The sequence below is a fragment of the Octopus bimaculoides genome, chromosome 16 (genome assembly GCF_046866305.1).
Source record: "Octopus bimaculoides isolate indiv1 chromosome 16, ASM4686630v1, whole genome shotgun sequence".
Classification (NCBI taxonomy): domain Eukaryota; kingdom Metazoa; phylum Mollusca; class Cephalopoda; order Octopoda; family Octopodidae; genus Octopus; species Octopus bimaculoides.
In genome coordinates this window covers 16,773,944-16,793,943 of record NC_142943.1, presented here as the reverse complement: position 1 = coordinate 16,793,943, position 20,000 = coordinate 16,773,944, and the positions used below count along the sequence as shown (strand labels likewise).

At 33.4% G+C, this 20,000-nt stretch overlaps 1 protein-coding gene across 41 annotated transcripts in view; it reads right to left on the bottom strand.

Moving 5' to 3' along the window:
• Positions 1-20,000, bottom strand: part of LOC106871424 (poly(rC)-binding protein 3) — a 488,151-nt gene that overhangs the window by 231,497 nt on the left and 236,654 nt on the right. For all 41 annotated transcript variants that reach the window (XM_052973806.2, XM_089364192.1, XM_089364186.1 and 38 more), the window contains one exon: positions 2,891-3,043. In XM_052973806.2, coding sequence (XP_052829766.1) covers positions 2,891-2,989 — 99 coding nt within the window. In that variant the 5' untranslated portion in view covers positions 2,990-3,043. The remainder of the gene's footprint in view (positions 1-2,890; positions 3,044-20,000) is intronic.

Below are 20,000 nucleotides of genomic sequence, written 5' to 3'. Positions count from 1 at the left end.
TGTTAACTCAGAAATTATACATCTTAAACTCATTCATTTTAATGGAGTGCAATTTATGAAAGGTTTTAACAATAATTTACATAGAATAATAAACATTTCAGAATTCCAACACAGGAAAAACATAGGAAGAAAATCTAACATACCATACAAAATAAAATATGAGAATCCATCCATCCATACATACACACTACATACATACATACGTACATACATACATACATACATACATACATACATACATACATACAGGCATGCATGCATGCACGGACACATGCACACATGCACTCATGCATACATAAACACATACATACAAATATACATACATAAATACATATTATTTATTTAAAGGGCACAATACATGTATTTAAACACTACTAATAGTTTCATATGTTAAGAAATACTCAAACATATTCTTCAAGTGCAAACCACATATCATAGCAAACTAAAAAAATTGAATAATAGAAATGTGAAAAACTGAGAAGGCAGCACATAGAAAACGCAGAAAGTAAAAAACAGAAAATGGAAAATAGAAAATTAAAACACAAAAATTAAAATGTAAAAAATAAAAAGTAAAAAGGTAAAAGAGTTATCCTGCTTAGACCTTAAATGATAAGGCTGTAAAGACATGAATTTAGCCAGGAATTCTTCAAAATATATTTATACATAGGCTGTGTGGTAAGTAGCTTGCTTACTAACCACATGGTTCTGGGTTCAGTCCCACTGCATGGCACTTTGGGCAAGTATCTTCTACTATAGCCTCGGGCCAACCAAAGCCTTGTGAGTGAATTTCGTAAACAGAAACAGAAAGAAACCCAGTGTGTGTGTGTGTGTGTGTGTGTGTGTGTGTGTGTGTTTGTACCCCCACCATTGCTTGACAACTGATGTTGGTGTATTTACATCCCCATAACTTAGCAGTTCGGCAAAAGAGACCGATAGAATAAGTACTAGGCTTACAAAGAATAAGTCTTGGGGTCGATCTGTTCGACTAAAGGTGGTGCTCCAGCATGGCTACAGTCAAATTACTGGAACAAGTAAAAGAAAAAAAGAATATAAAAGAATATACTTGCAACCACTGAAAATTTCTGACCTAGAGTTCAGTAGAGAGTTAGAGATCTTAGATCTGAACAGGATCAGTGCTCTTTCAGCTAAGCAAAACCTACATTTATTCGATCCATTGACATGAGGTATGGATTTCTCAGTTACTTTCCACTTAACCAAATGTGGTGTTTCGTTATCTTTTCAAACTCCATACATAGCTAGCCAACTTAGTAGCTTCACTTTTGTCCTTATGTCAGAAAGAGGCTATGTGACTGGCATTGTGATTTTTAAATTCACTTTCACATAATCCAATATAGGTCTTCTTATCTGTCGTATTATTATTTAAGGTTGCAGTAACTTCTGCCTCATATATAATAGAATTAATCATATGTCATTGGTCAAGTGGACAGGATCCTGGGTCACGACAGTTGTAACTGGATTCAGGCTCTCGGTATTGAACATGTGTAATGATACTCTTCATATTGGGACAGCATCTATATGATAAGTTCACAGAACGCCTATTAAATATTTTCCTGTATCTGTGAGTTGCTGGAAAGTGTTTGTCTAGGAGAAACAGGAAGCCTTTATCTATGTTAATTTTTATATTAATGGAAAAGGGAGGTGCGAACCAAATAATTTCCCTTGGTCTATTTTTAGGTTTCTTATTAATATTCTGATTAACACTAGAGGGGTTGTGTATTACTTTATCTTTGATGCCACTGATCTATTATTAATATTTTCATTATCATTAGAGGGATTATATATTAATTTATCTTTGAAGTCACTATTGGTTAGGGCATTATTATAATAGTGGGCAGCTTCCTCAAAGAGTACCATTACATGTGGTAAATATCAAGAGCCTGAATCCACTTGTAACTGTCGTGACCCAAAATCCTGTCCACTTGACCAATGAGTTATGATTAAATCTATCATATGAGGCAGCAGTTGCTGCAACCCTAAATAATAACACAACAGATAAGAAGACCTATATTGGATTATGTGAAGGTGAATTTAAAAATCACAATGCCAGTCACATAGCCTCTTTCTGACATAAGGACAAAAGTGAAGCTACTAAGTTGGTTAGCTATGTATGGAGTTTGAAAAGATAACGAAACACCACATTTGGTTAAGTGGAAAGTAACTGAGAAATCCATACCTTATGTTAATGGATCGAATAAATTAGCTGAAAGAGCACAGATCCTGTTCAGATCTAAGATCTCTAACTCTCTACTGAACTCTAGGTCAGAAATTTTCAGTGGTTGCATGCATATGTATAAGTATATTTTGAAGAATTGGAAAATTCCGCCTATTCCTGACTAACTTGACATCTTTCCAGCCTTATCATTTAAGGTCTAAGGGAGATAGTTTTTTTACCTTTTTACTTTTAAGTTTTTACATTTTAGTTTTTGAGTTTTCGTTTTCCATTGTTCGTTCTCCGTTTTTTACCTTCTGCATTTTCTATATGGTACCTTCTCAGTTTTTTCATGTTTCTTCTATTATTCAATTTTTTAAAAATTCATTATGATTTGTGGTTTGCGCCTGAAGAATATGTTTGAGTATTTCTCAATATATGAAATTATTACTAGTGCTTAAATACATGTATTGTGCTTTTTAAATAAATAATATTTATCTCTCACCAGATGGAGTACATTTTTGTTGAATCTTTTATCACAGAACAGTACATTATATATATATATATATATATATATATATATATATATATATATATATACACACATACATACATACATACATACATACACACACACATGCATGCACACACACATGCACACACACACATACATATACATACATACACAAGATACAATTCAAGGCAAACAACAGAACTTACTTTTCCTTGCATCACCATTCTCACAGTAAGTATTGCAGCTGTCTGGATTGGACATGGACTGTTATCGTTTTGTTGCACCATCTTTCTCTCTGTTGCCATGACAATTAAGCACTATCCAGTTGTTTTTTGGCACTGTGGCTTCAGCTTTTTAAACTGTAAAAATAAATAAATAAATAAAATGATTCAATAACTTTATTCAGTATGTCTTGATTCCATTACATACGTTTATATACTCATATATCATCATCATCATCATCATCATCATCATCATCATCATCATCATCATCATCATCATCATCATCATCATCATCATCATCATCATCATCATTTAATGTCTGCCATCCATGCAGGCATCATGGGTGGGAGATATATATATTCTTTTATTCTTTATTCTTTTGCTTTTTTCAGTCATTTGACTGCAGCCATGCTGGAGCACTGCCTTAAAGGGTTTTTAATTGAAGAAATCAACCCAGGCCTTATTCTTTGTAAGCCTAGTACTTAATCTATCAGTCTCTTTTACTAAACCGCTAAGTTACGGGGACGTAAACACACCAACATTGGTTGTCAAGTGATGGAGATGGGACAAACACAGACTCAAAGATGCACATACATAGATATATGCATATATATAATGGGCTTCTTTCAGTTTCTGTCAACAAAATCCACTCACAAGATCAGCCCAAGGCTATAGTAGAAGACACCTGCCCAAGTGAGACTGAACCTGGAACCATGTGGTTAGGAAACAAGCTTCTTACCACACAGGCACACCTGTGTTTTATACTCTTCAAGATTTATCATCAAAAATATAATTTATTTCATATCTCTTAAAGTTTCCAAATTCTAATAATATAAGAAACTATTCAATGGATGAAGAAAATTCAAAGTGTTGCTTTGATATAACAGTCAGAACAACTGTCATGTAGAGATGCATGGCTTAGTTGTTAGGGTGTTGGACTCATGATCATAAGATTGTGGTTTTGATCCCTGGAACAGGTGATTTGTTATGTTCTTTAACAAAATACTTCACTTCATGTTACTCAGCTGTAGAATTAAGTATCACGAGTGGAGGTGCATTGCTTCGTGGTTAGAGTGTTGGATTCATGACCATAAGATTGTAGTTCTGATCCCTGGACCAGGTGATCTGTTGTGTTCTTGAGGAAAACACTTCATTTCACATTGCTCCAGTCTACTCAGCTGTAGAAATGAGTTTAGCCTGGAGAGAGATGGGCTCCACGAGGCTTTCTTGCCTTATATACAGTACATGACTGCAGCACCCCAAACAACGCCCATGAGGTTAAGGGACTTGTCAATTGTCATGTTTACAAATATAGACTGAATTACATGGGCAGCCTTCAACTTTTTTCTACGGGTGTCTGAACCCAATATTCTATACATTATTATTCACAGCTTTACCAACCTCAAGTTCCACCATTAAAAAAATAATTTACCTAATATTTGTGTATTTGTAACTGAGTCATGCATGACATCCAAAGACACAAGGAAGTACTGAAGGCTGATCTCAAGACACTGAGCCTTGTGAAGGAGATGACTAAGGATCAAGATATCTGGCACCCTACTATACTCAAGAAGACTTGTCCACCACACCAGAATTGATACCAGTGTTGGTACCACATAAAAAGCACCCAGTACCATACATTGTGGAGTGGTTGGCATTAAGAAGGGCATTCAGTTGTAAAAACCATGCCAGAACCAACAATGGAGTCTGGTGCAACCCTTAGCCTTACCACCTCCGGTCAAACTGTCCAGGCCATGCCAGTATGGAAATTGGATGTTAAATGATGATGACAATGATGATGCAGTTTTAAAGTTAATAAAACTACATATTGACAATTTAGTTAATGTATATATGTGTGTGTGTATGCTTGTGCATTCGTGTGTGTACATGCGTGCATGTGTGTGTTTATATATACATATGTGTGAGAACATATATCACTGTATCTCTATGTCTTGATATGAACCAGTCTACTGGATGTTGTTATGCATTACTAGTCACAATGGGCTTCCATGCATTGTTGTAGCCTTTGAATGATGCCACCCACTGACTAGGTGGGTGGCATACATGTATACATGTCACATGCAAAAAAAAACATAAATGATGACATAAATCTAAGGATCAAATTTCAAATTAAGACATTATGGTCTCCACAAATTCTCATGACAAAATGTATACAAATCCAATTTGCAAGGCAATAACGTATTCCATCCTGAAGATAAAAATTTAAGGGAGTATTTATTAATTTCATTGTTTGAAATGGCAGAGGAACATGTAAAAAAATATGAAAAGTACTTTAACAAAAACAAGATACAACTAGAACATAGTCCTGTTATCAGTTTCCCATCATATAAGAATATATGAATGTATGTATGTATGTCATTATTCAGTTTTATTTCAAGATTTCTTACCAATAGAGAAACAGCCAGTTTCTAACTAGCAGCTGAGGGAACCTGTGCCCAGCGTCGCCTTCCTGGCACTTGTGCCGGTGGCACGTGGAAGACATTCGAGCGAGATCGTTGCCAGTGCCGCTGGACTGGCTTCTGTGCAGGTGGCACATAAAATACACCATTTTGAGCGTGGCCGTTGCCAGTACCGCCTGACTGGCCTTTGTGCCGGTGGCACGTAAAAGCACCCACTACACTCTTGGAGTGGTTGGCGTTAGGAAGGGCATCCAGCTGTAGAAACTCTGCCAAATCAGATTGGAACCTGGTGTAGCCATCTGGTTCACCATTCCTCAGTCAAATCGTCCAACCCATGCTAGCATGGAAAGCGTACGTTAATCGATGATGATGATGATGAAATTAAATAAATGATAAAGGAACACGAAATCATGCAATGAACTTCATTATCTTGTAGTTGTTTTTTCTATAAGATGATGCATTAGCACTCAGCCTTTTGTATTTTTATTTAAAAGCACTGCTTACCTATCAAACTAAGTAAAATTGAGGACATAAAAGTGTGTCTTTTTATGTGCATCTCCCTTCCCCACATCTCATCTTCATAATGCCTTCTCCTTCCCCATCCACAGAAGCTACTGCATATATTATTTCTTTGAATCTGGTAACATTAATGTCTGCTTCTATTGTAATTAAAACTATGATATCCAGAATTGTGTTTTTTATTGTTGTTGGAATCTTATCATTCAGTCTATTTTTTGAAGTTGCTTTTGTTGGTCAATAGTAAGTTCTACAGTTTTTAAATCTTGAATTACTCAATTTCAAAGTATCATAACAATGATTTCCAATTTCAGAATTTCCAATTTTTAAGTTTACTTCACATTCCTTTCCATTTCTATTTTTGTTTGTGTTGTCCTGGTTTGTTTTTTGTTTTTTTTTTGTTCATTGTTGTGCACTCCTTGGGTTTGTGGTATTTCATTACTTTGTGTTGCACATGTTAGGTCTATCGCTGTATTTTACAGTCTCTATACTTCTATTACTGTTAAGTATTATGTGACCAATATTTGATGTTTTCATAATATATTCTTTCTTTTAAATGTTCAATTTCAATTTCTGATTCATTTTTTTTTCAAGAATATGTCTCCTTAAATTAGCTAGTTTGTTGAGGTTCTGGATCTGGATTATTTTTCTTCTAGGCTTTCATTGGAATATGTTTTGTGGGTAGAGAACCGCTGTAAAGTAGGATAGAAGCATATTCCTCTTATATCTACAGATATAGTTTTGGCTTTATTTGTAAGATGTGAGGAGAGACATCTGGCCCTTTATTTAGATTGTCATCATTTTCACAGGGAACTGGCCCACTTATTTCTGGTGATAGGTCTTGCATGCTTTTGCACATTTTATGCAATAAATTTGAAATATGCATTTCCTGTTTGTTATTAGTATCATCATTATTATTATTATTATTATTATTATTATTATTATTATTATTATTATCATTATTGTTATTATTATCAATATTATTACCTCCGCCTTAGTGAAGGTGGCAGTATTGTTTTCAATCGTGTTTGTTTGTTTGTCCGTGGACAAGATATTTCAAGAACTGCTGGACGGATTTGGATGAAACTTTCTGGGATGTCTGGCCTTGTGACTGGCATGAACTGATTAGATTGTGGGATTGATCTAGTACTGGACAAGGATTCTGGATTATTCTTCCTGTTTTTTTACTTAATTTTAGAGAGCAGCTGGGTTCATTTTTAGTATTTTCGTTTGTGAGAGCAGTCGAGTTTATTTCAGATATTCTCATTTTAAAAACCCTCTCTGGCTAATTGTTGAGAGGATGTTGGTGTTGCCTTGGCGGAGGTTTGTGCTCTCTGAGTGCTCTGGTTATTATTATTATTATTATTGAAGTCTGGTGGCAAGCTGGCAGAGTCATTAGCAGAGTCATGGCAGAGTCGTTAGCATGCTGCACAAAATGCTTAGCAGTATTTCACCTGTCACTACATTCTAAGTTCAAATTCTGCCGATGTCGACTTTGCTTTCATCTCTCTGGGTTCGATAAATTAGGTACCACTGAAACACTGGGGTTGATGTAATCAACTAGTCCCCTCCCCAAAATTTCAGGCCTTGTGCTTATAATAAAAAGGATTATTATTATTATTATTATTATTATTATTACTGAAGTAAGGCAGTGAACTGGCAGAATCATTAGCATGCTGGATGAAATGCTTAGTGATATTTCGCCTGTTGCTATATTCCAAGTTCAAATACCACCAAGTCGACTTTGCCTTTCATCTTTCCAGGGTTGATAAATAAAGTATCTGTGAAACACTGGGATCAATATAATTGACTCATCCCCTCCTCCAAAATTTGTACCTTTAGTAGAAAGGGATATTACTATTATTTAAGTAAGGCAGCAAGCTGGCAGAATCATTAGCATGCTGGGCAAAATGCTGAGAGTTATTTCATCTGTCTTTATGTTCTGAGTTAAAATTCCGCCAAGGTCAATCAACTTTGTCTTTTATCCTTTCCAATACCAGTTGAACACTGAGGTCAATGTAAGTAATCATCTTAGCCCCTTCTCCAAACCTACTGGCCTTGTGCCAAAATTTGAAATGATTATTATCATTCAACTAGCAGCATGCTTCTTATATTTATTTTATGGACAGAGAAGGTTTATGAGTACAAAATACAGACATATTATATAAAAGGTAAATTTACTTTCCAAAACAATTATATTTTGAAAAATACTAGAATAAAAGTGTTCATGTCAATGATAATAGGCAGAAACTTTACTTGCTGTAACCCAAGGTGATGACCACACAAAAATAGAAATTAAAAAATACAGAAAATGTCAATAGTAGTTGATGTTGAGAAACTGGTAACTGTTGAAAGTCAAGTAGTATGAACAGATGAAGAGATGGGCTGTCATGGTTATATGAAAGTAGTAAGATAAGAAAAGAATAAAACAGAGAATGTCAAAAGCTTCCTGAAGTAGTAACAATAAAAATCCAGTATTGTTGTAAACCTTGTGTATTTTGATAGAAAAGAAAATTGGATACGCATGTACTTGCAATCATGATATCAGTTCTGGCAATTCACATGGTTTTCTACCAAAGAAGCAAATGGTGCTGGAAGTTGGTTTCTTTCTGATGACTACTGGGGTCACTTCTCCTGCTCAACAGCCACAACCACCACTGCTACTACAATTAATACTTAAGCTGTCACAGCTACTTCTACTAGTAAAACAGATATAGTGACAACTAAATACTACCATTATTACCACCACCACCACCACTACTACTAGTATTACTACAATAATAATGATAATAATACCATTGTTATTGCTTCTATTGCTGACAGCCACTCCTTAATGACAACATCCCAAGTACATCCCAAGCAAGAAACAAAAGACAACTGCCACTGTTTTAACTGTTACTACTATTACTAATATCACACCCCACACCCCACTCCAACCAAAAACCATCAGCGGGAGACAAAATATCAACACTATGTGAATTTTGTAATAAAAACCTGGAACTTCCAGAACTTATGACAGATTAATTTAATTTATTTCAAATCATTTTCCTTTCTCTCTCAGCATGATTAAATCCGTAGCATATTTTGGTAAGAATGTGAATATTTTCTTTCTTTTATCCATGACAAAGTTTTCAAAGCATTTTGTTCTTTTCATATAAATTTTTATATAAATTTACTCATGTAACCTTTTTATCTTTTCATTATATATATATATATATATATATATATATATATATATATATATGCGAGTAAAAATAAATACAAAAAAGGTGGGTTTTTTGTATGATTGTGTATAGAGGAATATATTATTTTGTTTAAAAGAGTTCCAACACTGTCTGTTTTTTATGTTTTATTTATATTCCTGCAGAACCAATGTGGGGTATAGAATATAGAATATACAATATATAATATAATATACAATATATAATATAAAATAAAATAAAATAAAAATGGATGGCACCATGAAAGAAAGTATTGAATGTAGATGAAATATTGAGTGTTCAATATAAAGGATCAAATACATAAATATAAATATATAAAGGCGACTCGAGTTTCAGGGCTATTTCCCTTCGTCATGGCCGGTATGACAGACTTTAACAGTCTGTCATACCGCCTTTATATATTTATATTTATATATTTATATATTTGATCCTTTATATTGAACACTCAATATTTCATCTACATTCAATACTTTCTTTCATGGTGCCATCCATTTTTATTTTATTTTATTTTATATTATATATTGTATATTATATTATATATTGTATATTCCATATTCTATACCCCACATTGGTTCTGCAGGAATATAAATAAAACATAAAAAACAGACAGTGTTGGAACTCTTTTAAACAAAATAATATATATATATATATATATATATATATGGGAGAATATACAAGTAATAACAACAGACGAGGACAGGTGGTGTAAATAACAAAAGTATATATTAGTATGACGCTCGGGAATACGGAAAGTCTTTGACGTTTCGAGCTACGCTCTTCAACAGAAAGAATACGGAGACAAGGAGAAAAACACGGAGAAAAAAAATTGATATATATACACACATATCTTTTATCTTTTACCTGTTTCAGTCATTAGACTGTGGCCATGCTGGAGCACTGCCTTGAATTTTTAGTTGAATGAATCAACTCCAGTACTTAATTTTGCAGCCTAATACTTATTATATCAGTCTCTTTTGCCAAACTGCTACATTATGGGTGCATAATCACACCAACACCAGCTGTCAAGTGGTAATGAGGTGACAGACACACACATACAGAGTTATATATATACCTTCAGATACGACAGGTTTCTTTCAGTTTCCGTCTACCAAAGCCACTGACAGGGTTTTGGTGTTACGCAGTGGGACTGAACCTGGAACCATGTGATTGGGAAGGAAGTTTCTTAACACAGAGCCACACACACACACACACACACACACACACACACACACACACACACACACACTTAAGCTACCAGAGTTGTCACAAAAATTCATTCACTTCTCTCCATTGTTATTTGAATTAACATGGAAAATATTTTTATCACATGATTTTACATAAATATATATATATATATATATATATATATATATATATATTAGTTTTATATATAGAAAGATTAATCTAAAATTTGAATGTTCCATAACTTAAATATTCCTTTAGCTGATATCAGACATCAGTCTTTTATTGATATTAGCTAAATAAGTTAAAAATATAATTTTTAGTCTAATATATTTTGAATTATTATACTTTTTCTATAAATCTTCTCTACTGGTGTTAATAATCTATACATACTTTACCATAGCATTAGTAATTAAGCTATTTTATTTCTACCCCAATTCTGCCCTAATTGATTATTTTATTTCATTTCTTTATTAATTTATAATTAGCCTTTATTTATTCATAAAATTAAGCTAATCTTTGCATCTCTATAAATTCATACTTAGCGTATATAAAACTATACTGATATATTCACTACATAAAAAAACTGCTTAGAATATAATTTTATTAATATGTAATTAGATTGTTCTTTTACCTCAATACTCCTTTATTAATACTATTATATACCAATTAATCAATATTCACAGACACCATCTCATGAGTTAGTATTTAAGTGTACTATATGTATAAATATTAAACTATTTCTGAATAATTTTCTTTTCCTCCCTCTATTGTAGTAAAAGTTTGGTATATACTCAAAAGTATCCATAAATTTCTATCCTTTTGTTAATATATTCTTCTTTAATAACCCTCTGAATAGCCAAAAACTTTATCTGTATACAATATAGCAACATTGTTTTAAAACATTTAATTATAGTACTACATGATAAGATTTCCCTTGTTTCATTATCAATAGTCTGCTAGTGGACGACCCCCTTAGCTGTCAGCTAGCATCTTGTTTTAAGTTTTCTTTTTACCAGACCTCATGATTTTTATGACTATACAAACTATGGTTTCTGTCTGCCCTAACAGATAATGCATTTTATTCTCACAGCCTTAGATATACAAGGATTGATAAACTAGTCTATAAATTAAAACTGACCCCAAAAAGACAAATAAAATCAGTGACAGGCAGAGTCTTCTTGAAAATTTATTAACTTCTATGTTGTAGTAGAGACAACACGTTCCTTGTCTATCTCCTTAACTTCTTGGAGATTTTAGGTATGATTATACTAATGTGTCCATCTGTTCTAATTTAATTAAATTCTATGTCTTTGGGCAGCTGAGGATTGCTCTGCATTTTAAATCGATGTAATGATTGCATTGTTCAATTAAATGGAGTTGCATGAAACAATTGTGCTGCATTACCTCTGGATATCCTTGTTGCTTATTTTAATTTTAATATATATATATATATATATATATATATATATATATATATATATATATATATATATATATATATATATATATATATATATATATATATATATATATCATTTGTAGAAATACATAAATCCAGAGTAGAAGCACACTCTAAGATGTAGAGCAGGTAATATTATAATGGGAGAAGCTGGTTTATGGAGTTACCCTGGGTTTCTCGCTCATAAGGGGTTTAGCCTTACAGTGTATCTTCAGACCCCAAACACTGCTGACCTAAGCGCTTTTCAAAATATGGATAGGGGAAAACCTCACTATAGAGGTGATTATCTCCCTTTGCCATTGGCCATCAAGCTTCAGCCATACCACCATCTTGCAGTCACCAAAGAACCATAAAGGTAAACGTCGGCCTTGGCTATTGACTTCCGGCTGTAGCATCACCTTGCAGATTCCAAAAGGCCAGCAGGCTCTGAAGATATGCTCCCCTTATGAGCGAGAAACCCAGGGTAACCCCATAAACCAGCCTCCACCATTATAATATGCCTTCCTCTGTCCATATGTGTGTGTAACCTTGTCTTGACATCATATAATGTTGTATATGAACATGACCATCATAGAAGTGAAACTGTACGTTTCCAGTTTTCAATGTAAAACATTTCCGTTATGAGAAAATATTACCTTGCTTAGAAAAAGGTGAGAGCTAGTGACAGGAAGGACATCAGCCCATTGGAAATCTGCCTCAACAAAATTCCATCTGACCCATACAAGTATAGTAAAGTGAATGTTAAATAGTAAAGATGACAATGTACGCATGCATGTGCATGTGTGTATGTATATATATATATATATATATATATATATAAAACAAATGATGGAGATGGAAAATGGAATATATGGGAAACTTTATTGCTCACAATGATCGTTTCAATGCATCTTGCATCAATCTTTCATGGGTAGGATACTGTACAACTGGTTGTGGTAGAACAGTGACATTGTGTTTAAGCCATTAGGCTTAAACATACTTCGCTAGCAACATACTGTATTAAAAGCAAGCAAAATAAAGGTTATTTAACAAGACACCCCTTATAACATTACCTGAGTAGATGCATCTGCACTGAGGGATGCACCACAACCAGTATTCCACCTGCAAAGGATAGGGCATGGTCCATCAAAACAATCGTGAGCAATAAAGTTTCTCATATCTTCCATTTTCCATCTCTATCATTTGTTATATACTCAATGTACACTGACGAATTCCCAAGGTAAATCCAGTGACAATTGTATAAGTACTGTAGATGAAGTACAGGTAGACCATCGGCTTACTACTAGGAACATACCCAACACTTAAATATGTATATATATATTGATCTTAGGTATTATTTTTCTCCAATTGATTCTGATGAAATTACTTCTGGCTCTATAATGTAAAATACATTACATAATACACATAACTAAATCATTGTTATCATTCATGTTTATAGATATCTGCAAGTTTTTGAAACAATTGTAAACCATGGAATAAATACAATGCCATAAATCCCATTCTTTACTTTGTGTGTGCGTGAGAGAGAGAGAGAGAGAGAGAGAGAGAAAAGTCAAAATGAAAGATGGAAACAATTAATGTAAAAGACAAATAACAAATATAACATGGAAATTCTCTAATCAGCCATGGATGCCAGAGTGTAAGCACAGTTTCAGTGCAATATTAGTTCCATCATAATTAGATTTTCACATTTCATTTTTCTTTTCTTCTTTTTTTTTTTGTATTTTTGCATGTTCAAAATTACATTCATATTTTACAACAATCTTGAAATCAAAGTTTATATAGCAACTATAGCTATTCAGTACTAGTTTGAACTTCCTCACCAATTTTTTTTTTCTTTTGCCATACTTGTAACTTCATTTGAGTCACAAAGTTTATAAAACAGAAATATCAAAAAAGAATTTATTGCTACACCTTTGCAAATAGCTACTTAACCTTTTGGCACCAACCTGCCTGAAACAGATCCTGGTTCTATGATAGAAGTTTCCTATTCAAAATTTCATGTCAATTTATGTTCCAAACACCCACTTAATAACATGAAGGCTATTTTATTAAATTCTCAATATTTTTTCGAGATTAGTTGGAATAAAGGCATAGTCACAGAACTCTAAGGATTTCTACTTAGACAATAATATTCACTCCTATTTATACAAAATGATATAGAACATGAAAAACAATACCTGTAGAATAACTTCAAGCAATCAAAAAATGTAGAACACATAAATACATTTTCTCATGATACATAATCCAAGTAATCAGAATATTTTTAATGTCATCAAACCAGACAAATAAATTAAGGATTTAAAAATCAATTGAATGCTTGGTCAAATAGCAGCTGAAAAACTTGAAACAATTGTTGGCAAACTAAAGTTTGATCCTAATGACAATGATAAAATCTTTACAGAATTAAATACAATGATAGTCATTGTGGTATATGTCAATTTATATATGCTTGTCATCATCGAAACTCAAAGACAGGGAAGATATTTACAAATGCAAATATGAATTGCAAAAAACAGAAATCTGGTTGACACTATTAAATGTCCAAATTGTAAAGAAATATATACAGGCCAATCTGGAAATTCATTATCAGACCTTAATGTCAGAGACATTTTATTAAGTAGTCATTTGAAAACATACTATAATAAGATTTTCTTTGATATTTCCATTTTATAAAACTTATGACTCAAGTGAAGCAAAATCAAAGAAAAGAAATTCAAGCTAATTCTGAATGGATACTAATATTAATTTGAACTTAACTGGATTTTAAAATAACATTTGCTCACAAACTGTTGCAATACTAAAAGCATTTTATAGGTTTTCTCCCCTTGACTACATAGCAATGTCATTTTAGTTATAATTGTTGTTGCTATGTAAATATTCACTTAGAAAGATTTGCTGTTGCTATGTAAAAATTTATTGAAGGTTACCATAAAACTTGAAAGTGTTTCTGAAAATGCAAAACTAAAAAAGAATGAAATGTGAAAATACTGCTAATATATTACTTATGTGCATAAACTACCAAGGGTTTCCTGGTCAAAATTTTAATTTATTTTACCATTTATCAAACTCATTAAAACAATAAGATTGTATAGTGATTGTGTTTGATGCAATCAACATTTGAATGAGCAAGCACATTTAGAAAATGACAGAGAGAAACACAAGTGAAATAATTAATTTCACAGTAAATATAACTAATGCCTTACAAATATCAAAATTACATAAACCAATAATGGAGTGATTTATGATGTGTCAGGTGGTTTATCATTAAGTTCCACCAAGATGTATTTTGTAAAATGCAGACATAAAGAAAAAGTCTTACTCCTAGTATTTACATGGTCACTGGAGGTATTTAAGATTTTTAAATAATATGGTTTTTCAAGCGAACATACGGAATATCTTTTGACCCATTAATATAAGGTTTGGCCTCAGAAAGGATCTTCCATTTGATGCAGCTGTCTTTAAATTTCCAGATTAACGCAGAGTTGTTGCTTGTCTCTTCTAGGGATGTCTAAAGATTAAAAGATAGTTGTTGTACCTGGATTTAAATTATCCTTCCACAGATTCAGTACAAAGCTTGGTCCCAACCATTGCCATAATTTGCTGAGACCGTGTTTCATAAGCAATTGTATAATAACATAAATATGGAGATAAATCTAAATGTCTTGTAGGGAAGGCATGCAATATATCCTCTAGAAGTGATAAATTACAGGATTCAGTACAAATGCAGAGTATTGTTTAATACATTATAATTGAAAGGCTCCGGTTTTCAGTACATAAAGTCATTCATTTCCAATCATCAGCTGGTAAATAGAACCTAGTTTTATTTTGAAATATCCCATATATATATCTAATATAATAAATGCAAAAACTAATTTCTGTGTGTCAGTGTGTCACACTTAGACCCCCTCTCTCGCTATTTAATGACACTCCTACGATTCCTCATGATGGGGTGACAGTAACCATAGGCATAGAAATAGCAAGGGCAGTGGTGAAGACAGAGAGAGAGAGAGAGAGAGAGAGAGAGAGAGAGAGAGAAAGAGAAAGAAAGAAAGAAAGAAAGAAAGAAAGAAAGAAAGAAAGAAAGAAAGAAAGAAAAAGAGAGGAAGAGAAAGAGAGACAAAGAAATTTAGGGAGAGTTGGTGATGTTTTATTAAAAGTAGTAGTGTTGATGGTGGCAGTGGGAGTAATAATAAAAGAGAGAGAAAGAATGGGTATGTGAGCAAAAGAAGGAGATGATGTACAGTTTTGTTTAACCATGTCTCTGACAGAAATTCCTATCACCAGCATACTGAACACTATCATTTTTGTTTTATTTCTTGCCTTCTTTAATACACACACACACACACACATATATATATATATATAAAATACACTTTAAAATAAAGTTCCTCCCAAATTAAACATATCTAATATAATAAATGTGAATGTCAGTGTGTCACACTTTTTCAACTTTAATAAATCCTTTCTACTGGAAGCACAAGGCCTCAAATTTTAGGGGAAGGAGTTAAGTCGATTACATCAACCCCAGGACATAATTGGTACCAACTTTATCGACCCTGAAAGTATCAAAGGTAAAGTGGACCTCAGCAGAATTTGAACTCAAAACTTAATGGTAGATGAAATACTGCTAAGCCTGGTGTGCTAACACTTCTGCCAGCTCACTGCCTTAATATAATGTAATAATATTAAATAATATAATAAATGTGAATGTCAGTGTGTCAGTGCATCACCCCCTTTTCGACTTTACTCCTAGCTGTAGCCCAATATATCATACCATTTTGGAATCAGGCTGACTCTGTGAGTAAATCAAAAACATTCCAGGCCAAATCCGGACCCACAATCCTGAAATTTTGGATTCCCAAGTTTTTATTACTGTGATTGCTTTCAGCAATTTTTTTACATGACTTTTTGTTACAAATTTTTTCGTACAATAACAATTTTTATAATCTAAATTGTGAAATTTATAACCTTCATTCTGCCAAAAAAATTGTTCTCAACAGCTCCAATAAAGCTGATAATATCATAACTAGTTTACATCTACAACCATCAAGCACTACAATTCAAACCAGCTGCAATATGGTTTACATTATAGCTTTTCAAATTTTAATTTTTTTATTTAGTTTATTAAACATTATACAAAGTGGTATCAAGGAAGTTCCTAGACTAATTCTGTTGCACGGCAACAGATGGCAACACATGGTTGTGTGCACCATAAGAGCTAGCAGTGACCTTCATATGACAGTGTGCCAAGTGACATCACTGTATTTACTTCACAAGTTGTGAAATTTGTGTTTTTGTGATCATGTCTATGCTGTAGTCCACAATTTTTGTCATGGACAGGAAGTTTGAACAAAGAGCCAACATGAAATTTTGCATTAAACTTGAAAAGTCTGCTACAAAGACACTGAGCATGCTTTGGTAAGCTTACAGCAAAATGGCAATGAGTCATACACAATGTTTCGACTGGCACGGGTGCTTCAAAAGTGGAAGAACGTCTATGGAAGACAATGAGTGATCTGGAAGACCTGCCACAAGCATCACCCCATGAAACATAAAGAAAATTTATCAGCTTGTGCATGAGGATCATTGGAGAACAATCGATAACATTTTGTGGGAGGACATTTGGTGAAAACAACCAGATCTGTAGAGCATAAAGAATTCTTCACAACAACAATGCACCCTGTCTACAAACTCTCCTCACTCATGAGTTTCTCACCAAAAACAACATGGTATCATTTCTGCACCCACCCTATTCACCAGATTTAGCACTTGCAGACTTCCATCACTTCCCTAAGATGAAAATACAGCTCAAAGGTTGCCATTTTAACACAGTTGTCAAGATCCAGTGTGACTCACAGAAGGTCCTTGACTCACTTACAAAAAACGACTTCCAGGCCAGGTTCCAAAACTGGCAGAAATGCTGGGACTGGTGTATTGCTGTGCAAGGTGACTATTTCAAGGGAAATGATGTTAAAACTTAGGTAAATTAGTTATTTTTTATTAAACACAACTAGTCCAGGAATTTTTTGATACCACCTCGTAGCATAATGAGGAAGATTACTAAATTAAATTGTGTTTATGCATAATATTTATTTAGCCATTTCTCATTATTAGTCCATACCATATATCTGCAGCAACATTCAATATCTTTAATATTTGTTACTTTTTTGGTGCCATTACATTCAAATTTCAGCTCCATCATATGCATTCTATGCATATATGATTGTACTTTGCATCATTATAGATATATTGATTTCAAATTTTGGCACAGGGCCAGCAATTTTAGAGAAAGGGATAAGTCAGTTACATTGACTCCAGTGTTCACATTGACACAAGTTGACCTCAGCAGAATTTGAACCCAGAGCATAAGTGCGAGCAAAATGCTGCTAAGCATTTTCCCCAGCATGCTAATGTTTCTGCCAGCTCATCCACTAAATATTTATAAAGAATATTACTAAATTATCATTCTATTTATTTTCTATAATACCATACATCAAAGGGTATTATTCTCCTCATCATCACCATTATTATTGCCATTGTATTAATCTATTAACTAATTAGACAATGTATAAAGGAAACAGGAGAAACTTTTGTCCCAGTGTAGTTATTAAATCTACAAATATAAGACTCACTTGCAGGAGTTTTTTTTACAAATTAAAACATTCAATATATGTTTCTGAAGTAACTTAAAGGAAACCTGCCTTCTGTTATTTCCCTTAGTAAATTTATATCTCTAGATTTTATTCTCTAATTTCATTAGCATCTTTATGGTTACATTTACTTTATTACTTAGAAAAATTTCATACACTACTTATACCATCATCCTCATCAGTTTAAGGTTTAATTCTTCTTCATTGACATGTCTTGAAATCTCTATGGTTATTCCTGTTCATAATGTAAAATAGCTTTCCAGTAAACTTTTTTTGTGAGTCACATTTCCTGTAATTTATGCCAAAACACTTCACTTTCTCCTTGGCCTATCTCTACCTCTTCAACATTTATTTTAATCAGTTCTCAAAATCATCACTGCTGTTCCTTTTGTGTGTGGGGGGGGGGGGTGCATGAGTGTGTGTGTGCATGCATGTAAGGGTGCATGCATGTGAGGGTACAAGCATGCATGTAAATGTGTGTGTATGTGTATGTACAGATTATACAAACATAAATACATATGTGCATGTTTGTTGGCCATGCAGTTTGTAAGACTATGATCCCCTTCAACTGAGTGGACTACAATAGAGAAGGAGGCAGCTTTAAGCTAGGCTATGAGGGGTTAAAGTATGAGAGAAGGAGCAGCATAGAACAGGTTTCTTGCTACAAAGAAGATGCAAAGAAGTGTAGTCCGTAGTATCTGTAGGCATCCAGTTGATCATCATCATTGATTCATTTCTTCAGGCGATATAATATTAGTGGATGAACCACAGTGGGAGGTTTTTCTCTTTTAACAGTATAAAGGTCAAACAAGTTATGTGGGTATTTCTGTGAGTATTAGGAGAGGAGGAACAGAAAGTGATGGAAATAGAGGTATTCCCAATAGATGAAGGTGATGAGAATAGAGGAAGGTGAATCACATCACCTTCTACTCCTCCCCATCAAATACACACAGAAATACCTTCATAACTCAGTTGATCTTCATACTGGTAAAAAGAGAAAAACATCCCTCTGTGGTTCATCCACAAATATTATATCATCTGAAGAAATGAATCAATGATGATGATCAGCTGGATGCCCACGGAAACTATGGACTACACTGTAATTATCCCAGGGATATGGATTGTGATCTTAAAAGTCATGTGATTTATGGAAATGCATGTAGCAATGCATTAAATGTTTATAAATTCCATCCTAGGATTATTGTTATGATTATAATATATATATATATATATAAAATTAGTGTACATTTAAACACATAAGAGGTGCACTGACAGGACATCTAACATTCCAGAAGGAACAGTCAAAATCCAAACCATGGAATGAAAAATAAAAAGATTTACCATATTTTGTTACCAGATATGTTCTATTTTGCCTCATAATTATATGTTAATCTTTGACGTACTTGCTGATGAGAACTTCGCCAAGCAAATTATTATTATTTGCTAATTAAAGTTCGAAACCATGGTCCAGTAACAAAATATGGTAAATGTTTTATTTTTCATTCCCTTCGAAATTACCCATAACCATGGTTTGGATTTTGACTGTTCCTTCTAGCATGTTAGGTGTCCTGTCAGTGCACCTCTTATGTGTTTAAATGTACACTAATTTTATATGAATAATATATAGTCTATAGAATATT